Source organism: Sus scrofa, chromosome 16 (genome assembly GCF_000003025.6).
Source record: "Sus scrofa isolate TJ Tabasco breed Duroc chromosome 16, Sscrofa11.1, whole genome shotgun sequence".
In the NCBI taxonomy this organism is placed as follows: Eukaryota; Metazoa; Chordata; class Mammalia; order Artiodactyla; family Suidae; genus Sus; species Sus scrofa.
In genome coordinates, this window is record NC_010458.4 from 25,803,552 (window position 1) to 25,821,615 (window position 18,064).

The 18,064-nt window shown below is 42.8% G+C and overlaps 1 protein-coding gene across 1 annotated transcript; it reads left to right on the forward strand.

The window, feature by feature from the left end:
• CARD6 (caspase recruitment domain family member 6) lies at positions 300-13,964 on the forward strand. The gene is given in 6 exon segments (XM_021077098.1): positions 300-472; positions 6,880-7,142; positions 8,043-8,585; positions 11,156-11,671; positions 11,674-12,615; positions 12,618-13,964. Coding segments are annotated over 6 exon segments (2,871 nt in total). The 3' UTR covers positions 13,052-13,964.

The window sequence follows — 18,064 nt, forward strand, 5'->3', positions numbered from 1 at the left end:
GAAGCTTCCGCCCAGGAGAGTACTTCCGGAAGGACGCGGTGCACCATTTTCAAGCTTCCGTTGCCTCAGTGTGGGTGGGGTCGAGAGGAGGATCCGGAGCCAGGCAAGGCCAATAGAAAGCTAAGCGGGGCGGGGCTTTCAACTTTTTGGGGCTCTGGGGCACGCATCTTCGTGGGACCCGTCTTGTTCTTCAGCTGTGGTTAGGCTGGAACTTCTCTTCCTCCCCTGCAGTTGTTTCCCTCCGGCCTTCGCGTGTTCTTAGAGCTGTGGCTACATCGCGTTTTCCGGCCTCCGGGCGGATGGAGAACCTGCGGAGGGAGCTTGCTCCGCCCCGCGGTTCGCGCGCGGACAGAGTGTTCCCGGCTCCTATGTGGGCGTCTGATGAGACAGAGGACCTGATCTGGGAGAAACCAGCTTCTCTAGGGTTGCTCGTCACTCCGACCCGAAGCTTTTGGCTGATTCCTACTGAGAAGTCGCTAGGGGCACGGAGCTGAGCTCAGAATCTAAAGAGAAAGGCAAATGTTTTTTTCTAGTTGTAATTTAGAGGCGCATGGTTTGGTGGCAGATCTCGTTATGCCAGGGAAATCACACGTGAAACTTGTTGAATATAGTTTCCTAAATGCTAACGTGAGGAAATCTGGTTTAGCAGCTTTGGGTAGGACCTGGACATCTGTGCTTATGGCTCAGCGGATTAAGACTTGACTAGTATCCGTGAGGATACGGGTTAAATCCCTGGCCTTGCTAAGTGGGTTAAGGATCCAGCGTTCCTGAGACCTGTGGTGTAGGTCGCAGATGGAGCTGGGATCTAGCTTGCAGTCATAGTGCCCATTCGATCCCTAATCTGGGAACTTCCATGTGCCCCAGGTGCGGACCTACAAAACCAAACAAAACCAAAAGCAAAAAACCCCAACACTTTATCGTGTTAATGTTGGTGGTTCCCAGACTTCTTTGATAAACGCTAATCCAGTTGTAATCTTCTGGTCTAGGAAAGCCCTCACTCTCACAAAACAATAAAATAGCCAAACATTTAAGAGTTAATAGGAGTTGGGGGAGTTCCCGTCGTGGCGCAGTGGTTAACGAATCCGACTAGGAACCATGAGGTTGCGGGTTCGGTCCCTGCCCTTGCTCAGTGGGTTAACGATCCGGCGTTGCCGTGAGCTGTGGTGTAGGTTGCAGACGCGGCTCGGATCCCGCGTTGCTGTGGCTCTGGTGTAGGCCGGCGGCTACAGCTCTGATTGGACCCCTAGCCTGGGAACCTCCATATGCCGCGGGAGCGGCCCAAAGAAATAGCAAAAAGACAAAAAAAAAAAAAAAAAAAAAAAAAAAAAAAAGTTAATAGGAGTTCCCGTCGTGGCGCAGTGGTTAACGAATCCGACTAGGAACCATGTGGTTGCGGGTTCGATCCCTGGCCTCACTCAGTGGGTTAAGGATCCGGCGTTGCCATAAGCTGTGGTGCATGCTGCAGACACAGCTCGTATCCTGCGTTGCTGTGGCTCTGGCCTAGGCCGGTGGCTACAGCTCCGATTGGACCCCTAGCCTGGGAACCTCCATATGCCACGGGAGCAGCTCAAGAAATGGCAAAAAGAGAAAAAAGAAAAAAAAAAAAAGTTAATAGGAAAAAAAAAGATCCTAAATGTGAGTGCTTTTTAAAGGAAACAACTCATGACCTATCACTTGTGAAATCTTAGCATAAGTAATTGACTACATGCTAACAGAATAAGATGAAGTGCAGGAATTTAAAGTTTTATTTTGACAGGTTAACAGTTGATTAGTGCCTAATAAATACTAGGCTCTTCTAGAAACCGGGAATAGAAACATTAACAGGACAAGGTCCCTATCCTCAAGGAAGTGGTAAATGGCGAGTGGGTGGTTCAGGGGAAGTGCAGCCAGAAGAGAGACAGCCACCGTGTTAGTGCCTGGCCCAAACTGCAAATCAGGGGAGACTTTGGATCAGGTGCTGTGTTCGCTCCCCATTGCCATTCTAACACTTTAGCACAAATCCAAAGGCTTGATAAGATAAATTTAATCAACTAGTATAAAGTTTAAGTTAGACAACATGAATACATTCTGGAGAGCTGCATTACAATATTGTGCCTGTAGTTAACAATACTGTGTGGGCTTATGGACAACAGTCAGCTGGTCTTTAACCTGTAGCCAATGAAGTAATTTTCTTTCTTTGCTTCAACACTTTGCAGTCTTTCCCCTGGGTCATAGAGGTGGAATGCTGCTAACCACTTCCAGTTTGGTTGCTGCCCATTTTGGATTGATTTTGTTTTGTTTTGGTTTGTTTTGTTGTTGTTTTTTTAGGGCCACCAGTGTGGCATATGGAAGTTCCCAGGCTAGTGGTCAAATTGGAGCTATAGCTGCTGCCCTGCGCCACAACCATGGGAATACATGATCTGAGCCTATCTGCGCCAGATCCTTAACCCACTGAGTGAGGCCAGGGATCAAACCCGCATCCTCATGGATCCTAGTCGGGTTTGTTACTGCTGAGCCACTATGGGACCTTCTTTGATTGATTTTTGAATCTGCCTCAGTTCTTATATTTCATAGCCCCTGGTGACTACTTTGACCCCACCCAGACAATTTTCTCTTCTCAGGGTCAGTTGAGATGAGACACCCTTAATTGTCCTTTGCCTTGCGACCTAACATATTCACAGGTTGTGGAGATGAGGACATAGCATCTTTGGGCACAGTTACTATTCTGCCTAGTATAGGTGTCATGATACATGAGATCAGGGTAGACATGTTGAGCCCAAGTTCAAGTGCTTGAGGCAAAATAAGGCCAAACTGGAACATGAGTTTGGAGCAGAAGAAGGTTAATTGCAAGGACTAACCAAGGAGGATGGAGTGACTAATGCTCAAAAGACTTGAGCTCTTCAATGGTTTTGGAGTAAGAGTTTTTAAAGGCAGAATCTAGGTTGAGAGCTGCAGGGTGTGTGATTTTCTCATTGGTTGGTGGTGAGAGAAGAGGGTGGTATTCCAGGAGCCTTCTGCTCAGCCATCTTCCACCTGGTGGGGGCCTCTGTTCCTATAGCAGAACTCAGGCCTTCATCAGGTTATGTATATACATTGGGAAGGAACTAGGACTCTGCTTTATCTCTGCACTATTCTTTCTTCACAGCCTTTCTTTTGTTTCTGCATTCCTCCCTTCCCTAATTAGTAACTGTTTGACTCTACAGTTTAGAACTCAGGGGGGTCAGGAGGCTGAAGCTTTTTTCCTTTGAAGAAAGAAAGGAACATGGAAAGGCTTTTGTGCCCAGGAGGGCCCCACAGGATCCTGCTCAGTTTTAGAAAGGGTAGGATAGGTAACAACCACTGAGAAGTCAAATAGTTTGATAGGCAGTATATGAGAGTCTCTTTTACCTCAGACATTTCCCAAATTGTAAACGTCAGAGTGAAATATTTTTCCCCCGTTGCTTTTTTTGGTGTGCTTGAACTTATACCATTCTGGTCCTGGTTAGGTGGGCCCTTGGGTCTCCAGAGATGAAGCCAGTTTAGAATCTCCAGGTTTCTATCCAAATGCCAGGTTTAGGTCAGGAGTAGATTGACTTCTGAAACAGATGATTTCTGCTGTTACCTACACATTCGTCTCATGGCATTTTGCCTTTTGGCAGAGTGATAGAGACTTCATAAATCCTGCATCCATGGTTCTAGTACAATTCAAGTATTGCTGAACAGAACTTGCAGTAGATGTCTTTTTTTTTTCCCCCTACAATAGGTGAAATTACTGCCGACTTCTCTTAAAAACGTAACTTAAATTCCTAGCTGCGAACAAAATTTTTTCTCCTGTTTCTTTGGATTTGGTTTGAGGGATGTATTTTCAAATTGCCATCTCCTGGCCACCCCTCCTCCAGCTCACTTCCAGTTTCATTCAAAGCCTGTGCTATGCAGATTTCATGTTACCAAAGAACTACATTTAAACTTCCTTCCCTAAGTTTAATTTTTACTGCAAAATATCCAACTTCAAACAAAACAAAACAATGTTTTTCTTCCCATCAGCTTTGAGATCTCCTGGAGTGGGTTGTTGTGGTAAAAGAAGGTATTTAACAGGGCGCAGTAGGTAGGAGGTGGGGTTTGAGAAGCTGGTTATTGGAATACCTTAACAAAGAAGTTGAATAAAAAAAAGAGTGTTGCCAAAACATGGCCTCTGTCCACCAGTGCAGAATAGAAACATGGAGATAGTTTTGGATAAAGGAGAAAAATAGCTCTGTTGCTTTGCCAGGCAAAGGAGGCTACAACAGGCTAATGCCCTAAAGACTGTGCTGTCCTTTGGAAATGTAGAGGAGGTAGTTTTATAGTTTTAGAGCGGAAAATAGGGCCACAGATGAAGGTCAGGGTAGATGCAAGCTTTCATTCTTCAAAGCTGGTGTTTAGTGGCCCTGGGACTAGTTCTGGTAGTCCTTCTTTCTGGAATGAAAAATAGTTCACCAAATAGTTAATGTCTTTCATTTGTTGAGTGTTTTATTATTATTATTATTTTCTTTTAGGGCTGCCCCTGCTGCATATGGAATTTCCAGGGCTATGGGTCAAATCAGGGCTGTAGCTGCCGGCCTACACCATAGCCACAGCAATGCCAGATCCAAGCCGAGTCTGAAACCTATGCCGAAGTTCACGGCGATGCTGGATCCTTAACCCACTGAGCAAGGCCAGGGGTTGAATCTGCGTCCTCATGGATACTGGTTTGGTTGTTACTGCTTAGCCATGATGGGAACTCCAGGATTTTCTTATTATTTTTCAACCTTAGGGATACCAGAATTTAGTGAATCATTATCCTTGGTTCCTAATAAATGCTCAGCATTGGCCCATGCGTGTTGTGCTTTCATTTACATGTTTAGCTATTTACCTTTACTTATGATAATCACTTTAGGGAACCATTGACTGAAACTCCCCACCTTAGCCAGGCACAATAATGATTGGATAATGGTTGGTTGCTTGCATGAGTTGTCTCATAACAGGAGGCCCTGATAAGGAACATGGTGCTGCCCTGAAGGCTAACAGGGAGGACTTGGGAGGGGCCCATAAGAGGGAGAAGGCAACCAACCTTCCAGAATCCTTGGTGCTGGAATACTTCTTGGCTGAGAGGTGCGGGCACCACTAGGAAGGACCCTGAGCCGGATGTGGGCCAAGCAAAACTATTGGCCAGCGACAACCAGGAAACTAACCCCATGACCATAAAACCTGAGACTGTGAGCCATGTGGCAGAGCAGTTTTCTTGGGTTCCCTTACCCTGCTGGTGTCTGCCCTGGTGCCCCTTCCCAGTAAAGTCTTTTGCCTTGTCAATGGGTCTGAGTGTTAGACAAGAGCTCATGCTCGGGCCCTTTCATTTTATATAATTATATTGACTCCATATATATTCTTAAAATGTGCATGTATCTATATTTACAATATTTTGAACTTTTTAAAAAGGGTATCATACTCTGTATGTTTGGGGACTTAAAATTTCCCCTTAGGGAGTTCCTGTTGTGGCTCTGTGGTAACGAACCTGACTAGTATCCATTAGAATGGGGTTCAATCCCCAGCCTTGGGGTTAAGGATACGGTATTGTCGTGAGCTATGGTGTAGGTCACAGATGCGGCTCGGATTCTGTGTTGCTGTGGCTGTGGCGTACCCTGGCAGCTGCAGCTCTCATTCAACCCCTAGTCTGGGAATTTTTATATGCTGCAGGTTGGGCCCCCCCCCCCAAATTAAATGTAACATATATCTACATATACATACCTATATACTATGCATGTTAACTTTTTTTTTTTTTTTTTTTGGTCTTTTTAGGACTGCATGTGGAAGTTCCCAGGCTAGGGTTGAATTGGAGCTGCAGCTGCCAGCCTATGCCATAGCCACAGCAACACGGAATCCAAGCTACATCTGTGACCTACACCACAGCTCACAGCAATGCTGGATTCTTAACCCAATGAGTGAGGCTGAGAATTGAACCTGCATCCTCATGGATACTAATGGGGTTCTTTACCCACTGATCCATGATGGAACTCCCCATGTTAACTTTTTATCAAAAATAGGATCTATAACTTGCTGTTTTCCATAATAATATATTATGGATATCACTACTTGTCAGTAGGTATAGATTTATTTCATCCTTTTAAACTACTTTTTGGTGTTTCATTGTTGATATATCAATATTTTTCCATAAACCCCCAACTTATGAACATTTGGGTTGTTTTCAATTTTCTGCTATTATAAAAAGTTTTAATGCAGATTCCTGCACATACATCTTTGGGCATTTTTTGGATTATTTTCTAAGATAATTTCCTGGAAGTGGAATTGCTGTGTTGAATAGTATGAGTTTTTATTTTATTTTAAAAGTATTTATTTTAATGAATTAATTAATTATGGCCACCCCCATGGCATACAGAAGTCCTGGGCCAGGGATTGGACCCGTGCCACAGCAGTGACAACATCAGACCCTTAACTCTGAATTTTTATATTTATCTATTACATTTACTTATTCCTGCATATTGACAGATATCAATCCAAAAGAGTTAATCAATTCACATTCCTATTACAGCAGCTAGATCTCAGAGCAGGGAATACCTGGTCCAATCTCAAGTTCTCATGTTGTCACTGCAGTGGCTTGGGTCACTGTTGTGCTACCTGTTCAGTCCTCAGCCTGGGAACTTGCACATGCTGTGGATCTGGCCAAAAAATAAATAAATAATCTACAGGGAGCCAGGGTCCATGGGGGTTCAGGGTTGGATCCCCCCTCTGCTTTGCCTTGTTTCTACCTGCCCTCTCCAACACTAAGCATCACTGACATAGTTAACCTTTGCCAAATAGAATTACACTTTGCCTTTAAAAAGAAAAAAACAGCTATTATTTACTTACTGAAACGTTTTTGTAGTCCATTTCCTGGTTTGCAGGAAACAGGAACAATGATTACGAGGAGTGTTCTCCAGAGATCATGGAAGAAGAATGAAAAATATTACTTAAAATCCTCCAACAAGATCTTGATTGTATCTTAGATACATTAACATTTTGAAGGCTAATTTCTGAGACTATTACAGATCCCCTGAAGAAAAGTCTGAAGCTGTTCATTTTGGTACATAAGGGAGAAGTGAGCTGTCAGCTTTTTCTCAACTGTTTATTAAGTACTTTTTCAGAATCAGCTACCATTTGGGGCTTAAATCATGGTAAGTTGAATTTATACACTTTTTGGGGGTGAGAGGAAGGAGGCAGATTTCCTGAAAAAAGAAAATTATCACCTTTTAATTTGTCTTTCTTCTGAAGATAATTTTTACTGAAATATGATTCAAGTGTCTAGGATTTAAAAAGCAGGGAGTGATATATTTTATTGCTTTAGGGGATTGATAATTTTTTGTTCAGACTTATCCAAAACTTGCAGTTGTTTTAGTGCTAAAATAAACTGCTTATTATTCTGCAGTGACATGCTGAAATACTCGTAGTTGGAAAGATACTCCTGTTGGAGTTCTCATTGTGGCATGGTGGAAGTGAATCTGACTAGTATCCATGAGGATGCAGGTTCCATCCCTGGCCTTGCTCAGTGGGTTAAGAATCCGGCATGGCCATGAGCTGTGGTGTAGACCAGCAGCTGTAGCTCCAATTTGATTCCTAGCCTGGGAACTTCCATGTGCTTCAGCTTCAGCTTTAAAAAGCAAAAAGGAAAGAGAGAGAGAGAAAAAAAAAAAAAAAAAAAAGAAAGAAAGGAAGAAAGAAAGAAAGAAAAAAGGGAGGAAACTACTATTAATGATGACTCATTGGGTTTTTTTTTCAAGTAAGTGAATTCATGACCAAAAGCTGCATATTTTCAGTTAGTACAGTCATTTTGAAAAGATAGAAAAAATAAGGAAGTTCTCTTTTGAGCAAGGCAGGAATGTGACCTGATTTTTTTCAGTGGGAGAAAGAAAGTTCTGACAGTTGACTTGTTGCCCTTTATATAGGAGGTGATAGGTATTCCTATTATCCAGTGAAATAAAGAAGAGAGATGATGCTCTGAGGTCATGGAAACTCTATTTACTATAAAATTTGTTATTTTTGAAAAAACATCCCCCAAACTTTCTTGTTCTTTTCAGAAATTTTAAAACATAAGAAGATAGAATCACCTCAATCTAGGGGGGGAAGATATTTTTAAATTTTTCCTGGAGACAAACAGTCTGAGAATCCTGAGATCACCATGTCCTTCAAAGAGAAAGAACACTTGGATTTGGAAACCTCTGAGTCGTTCACAGACAAGAAAACTGCTTGTCCAAGGGTCTCTGCTTGGTCCTCAAAGGAAAACAACCCACCAAAGTCCACAGCACCACAATTGGTTGAGAATGTTGAATATGAATTTCTAGCAACTAGAAATACTGAGTATTTACAGGATGGATGGAGATATGAAGAGCCAGATGATTCTTTATACTTAGGAGAAGAGGACTATCTAGAATCTTTTGGATACTCTGAAGATGCAGAAACCACCGTGGAAGAGGAGGCTTATGATGACACAGAGTGCCTTGTCTATTATGGGGAAGAGGACTCTATGTATTCGGAAAACGGAGAGTTCTCTGATGAACAACATTCTGAAGATTCAGAAACTGGCGTGTTATTAGAGAAGGAAGAGGAGAAAAGTGCGGAAGGTATGGGAATGATGTATGAATAGTTACCCAGGCAACAACTTATTTTTAGGTTGCCATGACATAATGGGGAGAGGGGCTGAGGAAGGGCACAAGGTATCAGCAGACAAGCAGCTGCTCAGAAATTCCTTGTACCCCTCTAATTTGGAATCTCCTCCGAGGTGGGTTGGAAAACCCAGGACTGAGAAATGGTGGAAGCTAAAGTAAATATTGGGAGTTCCCACTGTGGCACAGTTGGTTAGCGATTGGGGCTTGTCTCTATGGAGGCACCAGTTTGATCCCTGGCCCAGGGCATTGGGTTAAGAATCCAACATTGCTGCAGCTGTGGTATAGGTCCCAGATCCAGCTCGGATTCAATCCCTGTCCCAGGAACTTCCACAGGCATAGGGAACTTCCACAGGGGTGGCTGAAAATGAAAAACAAATACTGACTATCACCTCCATCATACATATAAGAAGTTGCTAACCACTAATTTTATTTTATTTTATTTTATTTTTGTCTTTTGTCTTTTTGTTGTTGTTGTTATTGTTGCTATTTCTTGGGCCGCTCCCGCGGCATATGGAGGTTCCCAGGCTAGGGGTTGAATCGGAGCTGTAGCCACCGGCCTACGCCAGAGCCACAGTAACGCGGGATCCGAGCCGCATCTGCAACCTACACCACAGCTCACGGCAACGCCGGATCGTTAACCCACTGAGCAAGGGCAGGGACTGAACCCGCAACCTCATGGTTCTTAGTCGGATTCGTTAACCACTACGCCACGACGGGAACTCCTAACCACTAATTTTAGCTTTTACCTTCTTTTCCTCAGATTAAGACTTTTTAAAATTGGGAGTTCCCATCGTGGCTCAGTGGTTCACGAATCCAACTAGGAACCATGAGGTCAAGGGTTCGATCCCTGGCCTTGCTCAGTGGGTTGAGGATCCAGCATTGCCGTGAGCTGTGGTGTAGGTCTCAGGTGTGGCTCTGATCCCACGTTGCTGTGGCTCTGGTGTAGCCTGATGGCTACAGCTCTGATTAGACCCCTAGCCTGGGAACCTCCATGTGCCATGGGTATGGCCCTAGAAAAGGCAAAAAGACCAAAAAAAATAAATAAAACTTTTAGAAATTATTAAGCTCCTTTGTGACCAAAGGAATGTGGGGATTATGGACCTAACTACTGAAGTGGAAATGGGGAGGGGTTTGTGGTAAATGAGTAAGATACCAAAATATTGTTGCTTGGCCTGATCGAGTCCAAATATTGCTGTTTTGATGAGGAAAATTATACTAGTATTTGAATTTGAATATATCTTAATGAAAATTCAAAATATGAGAAATGCTTAATTTGGAGAGATATTGTCTGGGAAAAAAAAAACATCACCAAATTCTGAGTAGAGAAGGGGAAGATAATTACCAACTCACATTCAGTCCAAATGCTGGGGATTCATTATCCAGTTACGGGTTGGAAAAGAATAACTTCATGCTGACTCAACTTCTCCCTCACCTTCTTACCTAGTATAAGCAACTTTCAGACCCTCCAAGGATTTCTTAGAGTTACTTTTGTTAGTTCTTGAAATGCATACTTTTCCTCACTTCTATTGTTTCTTCTAGGCTATTTTTATAGGGAGTCCAAGAAGCTTAGGCTAACTTGCTATCCATCAGGAGCAGAAAATGCTCTCTGATTTCCTTTCTCTATACAGAGTACTCTGTATTCCCAAGAAGTGGCTAGAAGATAAATTAGAAAATGAGTTCAGGAGAAATTAGGCACATGTAAATTCCTTTTTTTTTTTTTTTTTTTTTTTTTTTGCTCTTTAGGGCCACACTTTTGGCATACCTATGCCACAGCCACAGCAATGCAGAATGCTTAGCCCACTGAGCAAGGCCAGGGATCGAACCTGAATCCTTGTGGATACTAGCTGGGTTTGTAACCTGCAGAGCCACAATGAGAACTCCCAGTACATATAAATTCTGAGACAACTTTAATGAAAATAAAATCTTCCACTTCTCCGAACTTTAGCAAGAGTTAACATTTAATAAGTAAATCAGTATCAACCTAGAGAATTCTTCATACAGGTGTGTAATGAAGCATTAACAAGTTTTTTCACAGCTGCATACAAACATTAGCCAAAAAAAAATTGGAAAACCTAAATGATCATTGGTAGAGAGTCGATCAATAAATTAATGGTTCATCCAAACCATGGATTAGCTAAAATGAATGAAGAAAAAAATTTAAAAAATGAACTAAGTATGTCTCTATATATACTGACTTGGGAGAATTTGCAAGTAATATATTGAGTGAAAAGCTGAAGAATCATTTGGTATAATATCATTTATAAAATAAAATAGCAGCCATTAAATCACACTGTGTATTTCTATATATGCAAGCATACTTATGTACTTGCACAGAAAAAGTGTGGAAGGAAACATATCAACATATCTCTTAGAAGGAGAATAGAATTGGCAGAGTAGTGAAAGGAAACTTTCACTTGTATTGTTTCATCTTTTTTTCAATGAAAATGTCAATTACTTATTTAATTTTAAAGTCAGTGAAGAAGCTCAGATGCTGAACATGACCTTCTCTATCTTATTTCCTGCAGAAAGAAAAAAGGTGTTTGAAGATGTCCTGGCCTGTTTGAACCTGGATCGGAGCAGAAAACTTCTGCCGGATTTCGTTAAACAATTTTCCTTAGACCGAGGATGTGGGTGGGTACCTAAGACTATGGGTGACTTAGCCTGGAATTTCCTGATGAAAGTTCAAGCACTGGATATGACAGCCAGAGATTCAATCCTTAGACACAAGATTCTGGGTAATGAGAGCGAAGAGGAATTTCTAACTGGAATAGAGAATTTGGAAATCAGAGAAACAGAAACCATTAATCCCCTTGATGTCCTGTGTGCCTCTATGCTGTGTTCAGACAGCTCTTTGCAACGCGAAGTCATGTCAAACATGTATCAATGCCAGTTTGCTCTTCCCCTGCTACTGCCAGATGCAGAAAACAACAAGAGCATTTTAATGCTGGGTGCCATGAAGGACATTGTGAAGGAGCAGTCAACACAGCCTTCAGGAGGTCCTACAGAGGGTACGGAAAAGCTTCTGACTCTCATGAAGATGCCGTCATCTCTTTTGTGCGTCTGGGATACTGTAGCTTCTCCAAGTCCAGAATCCTCAACACACTGCTCAGCCCTGCCCACCTGAAATCACACAAAGTCTTTCTCCATCAGGATTTGCCTGTTCTAGTGCTTCCCCGGCAGATCTCTGATGGTCTGGTTGAAATAACCTGGTGTTTTCCTGATAGCGATGGTCTAAAGGAAAACTCCAGTTTTTTCCAGAAGCCTGTTGCTGTGGCCAACCTTCGCGGAGATCTAAAAAGTTTTTGGACACAGTTTGGTTTCTTGATGGAAGTTTCCTCAGCTGTGTTTTTTTTCACTGACAGCCTAGGTGAGAAGGAATGGAATCTACTGATGTTTTTAGGAGAAGCTGCCATTGAAAGATGCTACTTTGTCCTCAGTCCCCAGGCCAAGGAGAGTGAAGAGGCTCAGATTTTCCAGAGGATCCTGAACTTGAAACCAACACAGCTGCTGTTTTGGGAGGAGGAGGAAGCTGAAGAGAAGGGGAGGAACATGGAGGGCCTTCAAGCTGCCCTCCAGGAAGTGATGGCTGCTTCACTCAGGTGTGTGTCTGTAGAGGACATGGCCTCCCTGGCCAGGGAGTTGGGGATCCAGGTAGACCAAGACTTTGAAAATATTCAGGGGATTCAAATTTCCCCTAGTGAAGACTTAGCTGGAATAGCTGAAGATGAAGGACAACAAAGATACAGTCAGCCAAAAAGCTCATCTGAAAGCCCTGCTGAGACATCCAGAAGAGAGCCTGGGGCTGGAGGTGAGATCAACCAGAATCTTCAGAATTTCCACACCCCCCCAGTATTCATGTTTCATCCAAAAAACCCCTGTCCTTTACCAACCAGAACTGGAGGTCACTTTAACCCTGTTTCTTTGAAAGCCCCCTGGGTCATGGGTTCCCACTTTTGGACAGAGCAGAGGCCTCAGTGGTTCTATCCTTTCCCTTTCAGAATACAAGGGCCTGTAGTCCAGGTAAAAATTTGGGGATTCAATACTTCCAACCCCAGAGACTTTATTCAGGTGAAAGGTTTATGAAATTTTCAAGAAAACTTCGGGGATGTCATGCAGGTAGAACTTTTGGGAGGCCACCAAGACCCAGGTGTGCACAGGCCTGGCCTGAGAGACCACAGGTCAAATATTCCACATATAAACCATCCCAACCTGTGTTCTCTCAACCCAAGCACACTCAGACAAAACCCGCCCAGTCCCAGTCCACTCCAGCTCAATGTTCTCTATCCAAACCTACTCAGCCCAAGCTGTACAAGCCCCAGTCCCACCAACCTAAGCCTTTCAGCTCCAGTCTTCCCAAGCTAAGACTTCTCAGCCCCAGTCCTCCCAACATAAGCCTTCTCAACCGAGCCCTCCCAAGCTAAGCCCTCCTCATCCAAACCCACTCAGCCCAAGCTGTACAGGCCCCAGTCCCACCAACCTAAGCCTTCTCAGCCCCAGTCCTCCCAAGCTAAGCCCTCTCCATCCAAACCTACTCAGCCCAATTCATTCAAGCCCCAGTCCTCCCAGTCAAAGCCTTCTCAGCCCCTTTCTCCCAAGCTAAGCCCTCTCCATCCAAACCCACTCAGCCCAAGCCATATAAGCCCCAGTCCTCCCAAGCTAAGCCTTCTCAGCCCAGATGTACTCAACCCAAGTCATCTCAGACCAGTCCTTCACAGGCTAAGGCATATTCCCCAAGAGCAGGGCCCAAGAGTGTAGGGAAGCATTAAAGTTCTTATTCTAGAGACCTATGAAATGTATCCTTTGCCCAGGCCTTTCCTACATATAACAACCTGAAGAAGAGTGACAGAGAGAGTAAGGTATTGTTAGCATGACACAGAAAACAAGATATGCACAGCCATATCTGCAAGAATTATGTCCCTAAAAAATACAAAAAGAATAAAGAATAGACTCAAGCAGTAAGTAAATGAATTGAATCAAACCTTGAGCATCGGGTGGTATATAACCTGACTCCAGGGAATGGGGGCTGTAAGGTGATTTCACTTGGAGAAGAGTGAGGATGAAGCCTCTAATGGCAAAGTGACCATAAAACAGGGTACATGTTGCCTCAGTTTTGCAGGAAAAGTTGCCCTAGATGTTGGCTGCTCTAGAGGTGTCTTGGTCAAAAATTTTTTGTTCAATATCAGATGCTAAGCAGATAATCCTGTTTGTTTGGAATGTTTAAATCAACTTGCTTGTGATAGTAGCCCCAAATTGCTTGGATGATAAAACTCATTTGACCCTTACATATAGAAATAATGAATTAACAACCAATAAAATTATTTTGCATTAACTTCAGAAATGATCTGTGGTATGTTTTATATTTAATTTAATTTAATTTTATTTATTTATTTGTTTTTTAGGGCTGTACCTGCGGCATATGGAAGTTCCCAGGCTAGGGACAATTGGAGCTATAGCTGTGGGCTTACACCACAGCCACAACAACATCAGATCTGAGCCACGTTTACAAACTACACCACACTTCTCGGCAATGCCAGATCCTTAACACACTGAACGAGGCCAGGGATCAAACCTGCAATCTCATGTTCTTTAGATTCCTTTCCAATGTTCCACGATGGGAACTCCTATTTTATATTTTAAATATTTGTAGTTGTTAAGATCATTTGGCTAATTGGAGGATCTATATTAGCCTCATGACTCCAACTTAAAATGTATAATTGAATTTTTAATTTTTTTTCCTTTTTCTTTTTAAGGATATACCTGCGGCATATGGAAGTTCCCAGGCTAAGGGTCAAATCGGAGCCACAGCTGCTGGCCTACACCACAGCCATAGCAACGCCAGATCTGAGCCACATCTGCAACCTATGCTATAGCTCTAGGCAATGCCAGAATCTTTTAACCTACTGAGCAAAGCCAGGGATGGAACTCAGTTCTTAACCCACTAAGCCACAATGGGAACTCCAAATTTTAATTTTAGAGTTGTGAGTTTTTCTTTTTAAGTTGAAAAGATTAAGATAGGTTCATAAAGTTTGTAAAGACATTGAAATATTTAAGAGAACTTGAGATTCACAGTTTACAATTTTAATTTCTTAGAGTAATTGTTGAAAACATTTGGTTCCATTCTGCTAGTTAGAAGCATTAAGTTGAAGGAATATTAAATGTAAAATATTTAAGTGAAATTGAATTAACTAAGTTTGTGATAGACACCAACCATTAATAAAAAAAAACGCTTTAAAGGAAGATGTTAAAATTCACTAAACTTAGGGAGTTCCCGTCGTGAATCAGTGGAAACGAATCTGACTAGTATCCATGAGGATGCAGGTTCCATCCCTGGCCTTGCTCAGTGGATTAGGGATCCAGTGCTGCTGTGAGCTGTGGTGTAGGTCTCAGACACGGCTTGGATCCTGCGTTGCTGTGACTACGTAGGCTGGCAGCTGCAGCTCCAATTGGACCCCCGGGAACCTCCATATGCCACGGGTGCAGCCCTAAAAAGACAAAAAATAAAAATTCACTAGATTTAGAAATAAAGTCAGATACGTAAATTTAAGAGCCTTGTTTTTTTAATTTGTAACTTTATAAAGTTAATATTAGTTTTAAGTCCTTAAAGTAACCCAAAGTTGTATTTTCTAGGTTAAAAAAAAAAAACAACAAAATTTTTTCAAAGACTTACACTAAAATGTTGTTAACAAATAGATGAGAGGAGTCCCCTAGTAGCTCAGTGGGTTAAGGATCTGGCATTGTCACTGCTATGGCTCCAGTCACTGCTGTGGCACAGGTTCAATCTCTGGTCCAGGAACTCTGGCATGTCATGAGCACAGACCAAACAAAGTATAAGCTTGTTATACATGGTTCTGAAAATGCAGAAATAGACAAACAGAGGAACATAAATGTAATTCATAATCTCAAGACTCAAAGTAACTAGTAATGTAGTCCTCTAACTCACTAAATTACATTTTCATAGCTTTTTTTTTTTGCCCCCTGCCTTTGGCATGTGGAAATTCTCAGGCCAGGGATGTCATACCCACCCCACTGTAGTGACAATGCTGAATCCTTAACTAGTTAGGCCACCAGCAAACTCCATTTTCATGTATTTTTTTCTTTGCTTACAAGGCAGCACTCCATTACATTTTTGAGTATGTACCAGGGTTGAATGTGGGAAAGTTAAATGCAGCGTCAGGAACAGGCAGTATAAGCAGCATGAAGAAAAAAAAAAAAAAAAAAAACAGCACATAAAACCCAAGAATGTCAGAGGCCCAGAAAAGGAAGTCTCCAGATGGTACCCCAGAACAAACATCAAGCATTAATCCCTGGAGTTCTTTTGCAGCACAGCAGGTTCAAAGTCCAGTGTTGTCACTGCAGTGGCCCTGATTGCTGTTGTGGCACAGGTCTCATCCCTGGCCAAGGAACTTCCACATGCCATGGGTGGGGACAAAAAAAGGTTCATCCCTATCATCTTTTTTTTCTTTTTTCCTTTTTAGGACTGCACCCTCAGCATATGGAAGTTTTCTGGGCTAGGGGTCAAATTGGAGCTGCTGCTGCATATCTGTACCACAGCCACACCAGATCTGAGCCGCATCCATGAACTACGATGCAGCTTGTGGCAATGCTGGATAGTTAACCCACTGAGCAAGACCAGGGATTGAACTTGCATCTTCATGGATACTAGCAGGGTTCTTAATCCACTGAGCCACAACTCTGATCATCCATCCCTATAATCTTAATCAAATTTTTTGCTACTTATTATAGGATATATAAATTATTTTAGAGATGGGGAGGGTGGTAGTTGCCTGGTTGAAGATTTTTGAATGGTGTTGCAATAAAGAGAGGATTTCAGATTATCTACTCTTTTCTTTTTTTTCTTTTTAGGGCCACACCCCTGGCATATGGAGGTTCCCAGGCTAGGGGTCAGTTGGGAGTTACAACTGCTGACCTATGCACAGCCAGAGCAACTCGGAATCCGAGCTGCATCTGCAACCTACAACACAGCTCATGGCAACACGGTATCCCCGACCCAGGGGATACTAGTTGATCGAGGCCAGGGATCTAACCTGAATCCTCAAGATGCTAGTCAGATTTGTTTTCTCTGTGCCACAACGGGAACTCCAATTATCTACTCTTTTATTACAATCTTTTGCTTTTTAGGGATGCACCTGCAGCATATGGAGGTTCCCAGGCTAGGGGTCAAATCGGAGCTACAGCTGCTGGCCTACTCCACAGGCACAGCAACACGGATTTCAAGCCATATCTGCAACCTACACCACTCATGGCAACACTGGATCCCCAACCAAATGAGCAAGGGCAGGGATCGAACCCTCAGCCTCATGGACACTAGTCAGATTCATTTCCTCTGAGCCATGATGGGGAACTCCCCATCTACTCTTTCAAATAAGATAAAGTTGCCATTGTGATTTGGGTATTGCCTGCTCATGACCCTAAATTACACAGGAGGGCTATAAAGTTTTCTGTTATTCTATAATGGAAATATAAAATAGATTGTCCGATTTGTTTGTTTTTCGCCACACCCATGACATACAGAATTTCCTGGGCCAGGAATCGGATTTGAGCCTAGCCGAAGCAGCAGCCTATACCAAAGTGGGATCCTTAACCCACTGTGGTGGGCTGGGGATTGAACCCGTGCCATGGCAGAGACAATGTTGGACGCTAACCCGCTGCACCGCAGTAAGAACTCCAAAACAGACTACCTGTTTAATCCAAGGTATTAGAATTCTTCACACCCTTATGGCAAATTTCCTTAAATTTTAAGGCAGCGATTTTGTAATTTGAGTGTGTGTAAAAATCACCCGGGGCAGTTGTTAAATTTGCCTGTGGTCGGGGCTTTCCACAGAGACTCTGACTCAGTAGTCTGGGGTAGGTCTAAAGAACAGCCTCTTAACAGGAACTCCCACCAAGGCAGAAGATCCTGGGGACACTTTCTGAAAAGCCCAGTTACAGCCTGGGCTGTAAACCTGTTTTCTGGTGCTCAGAGAAATATTTTCATCTGGGCCATGAACCCGGGCTGGCACAATTTCCCTTCACTACCATTCTTATGAAACTCACTATTCCTCTTCTGCTGGAAAATTGGGCACTGAAAAGCTGGTGTAAGGTAAAAATGAGGTAAAAGCTTTAGCTCTTTAAGACCAGGGCTGTTCTACCTAAAGCTTTCTGTATAGAACACTCCTCATTTTGCCTGCAAGTTGTATCCAATTAAATTTAAAAGACATCCTTTTATTTTTCAAAATGTGCTGCTTTCTCTTTGTTCCTTGGCTAAGATTTGGTTTTTGGCTCAAGCCTCAATGTCATAGTATATGTAACATCATTCTGTCACTAATAGGAGACAACTTTACTAGTGATTAATGCACTGTAATTTTTGGCTCGTGTCCTATTTTACACCCCCACATCTCTAAGCCTGCAGACTAGATCAGTTTCTCTGGGAGGCA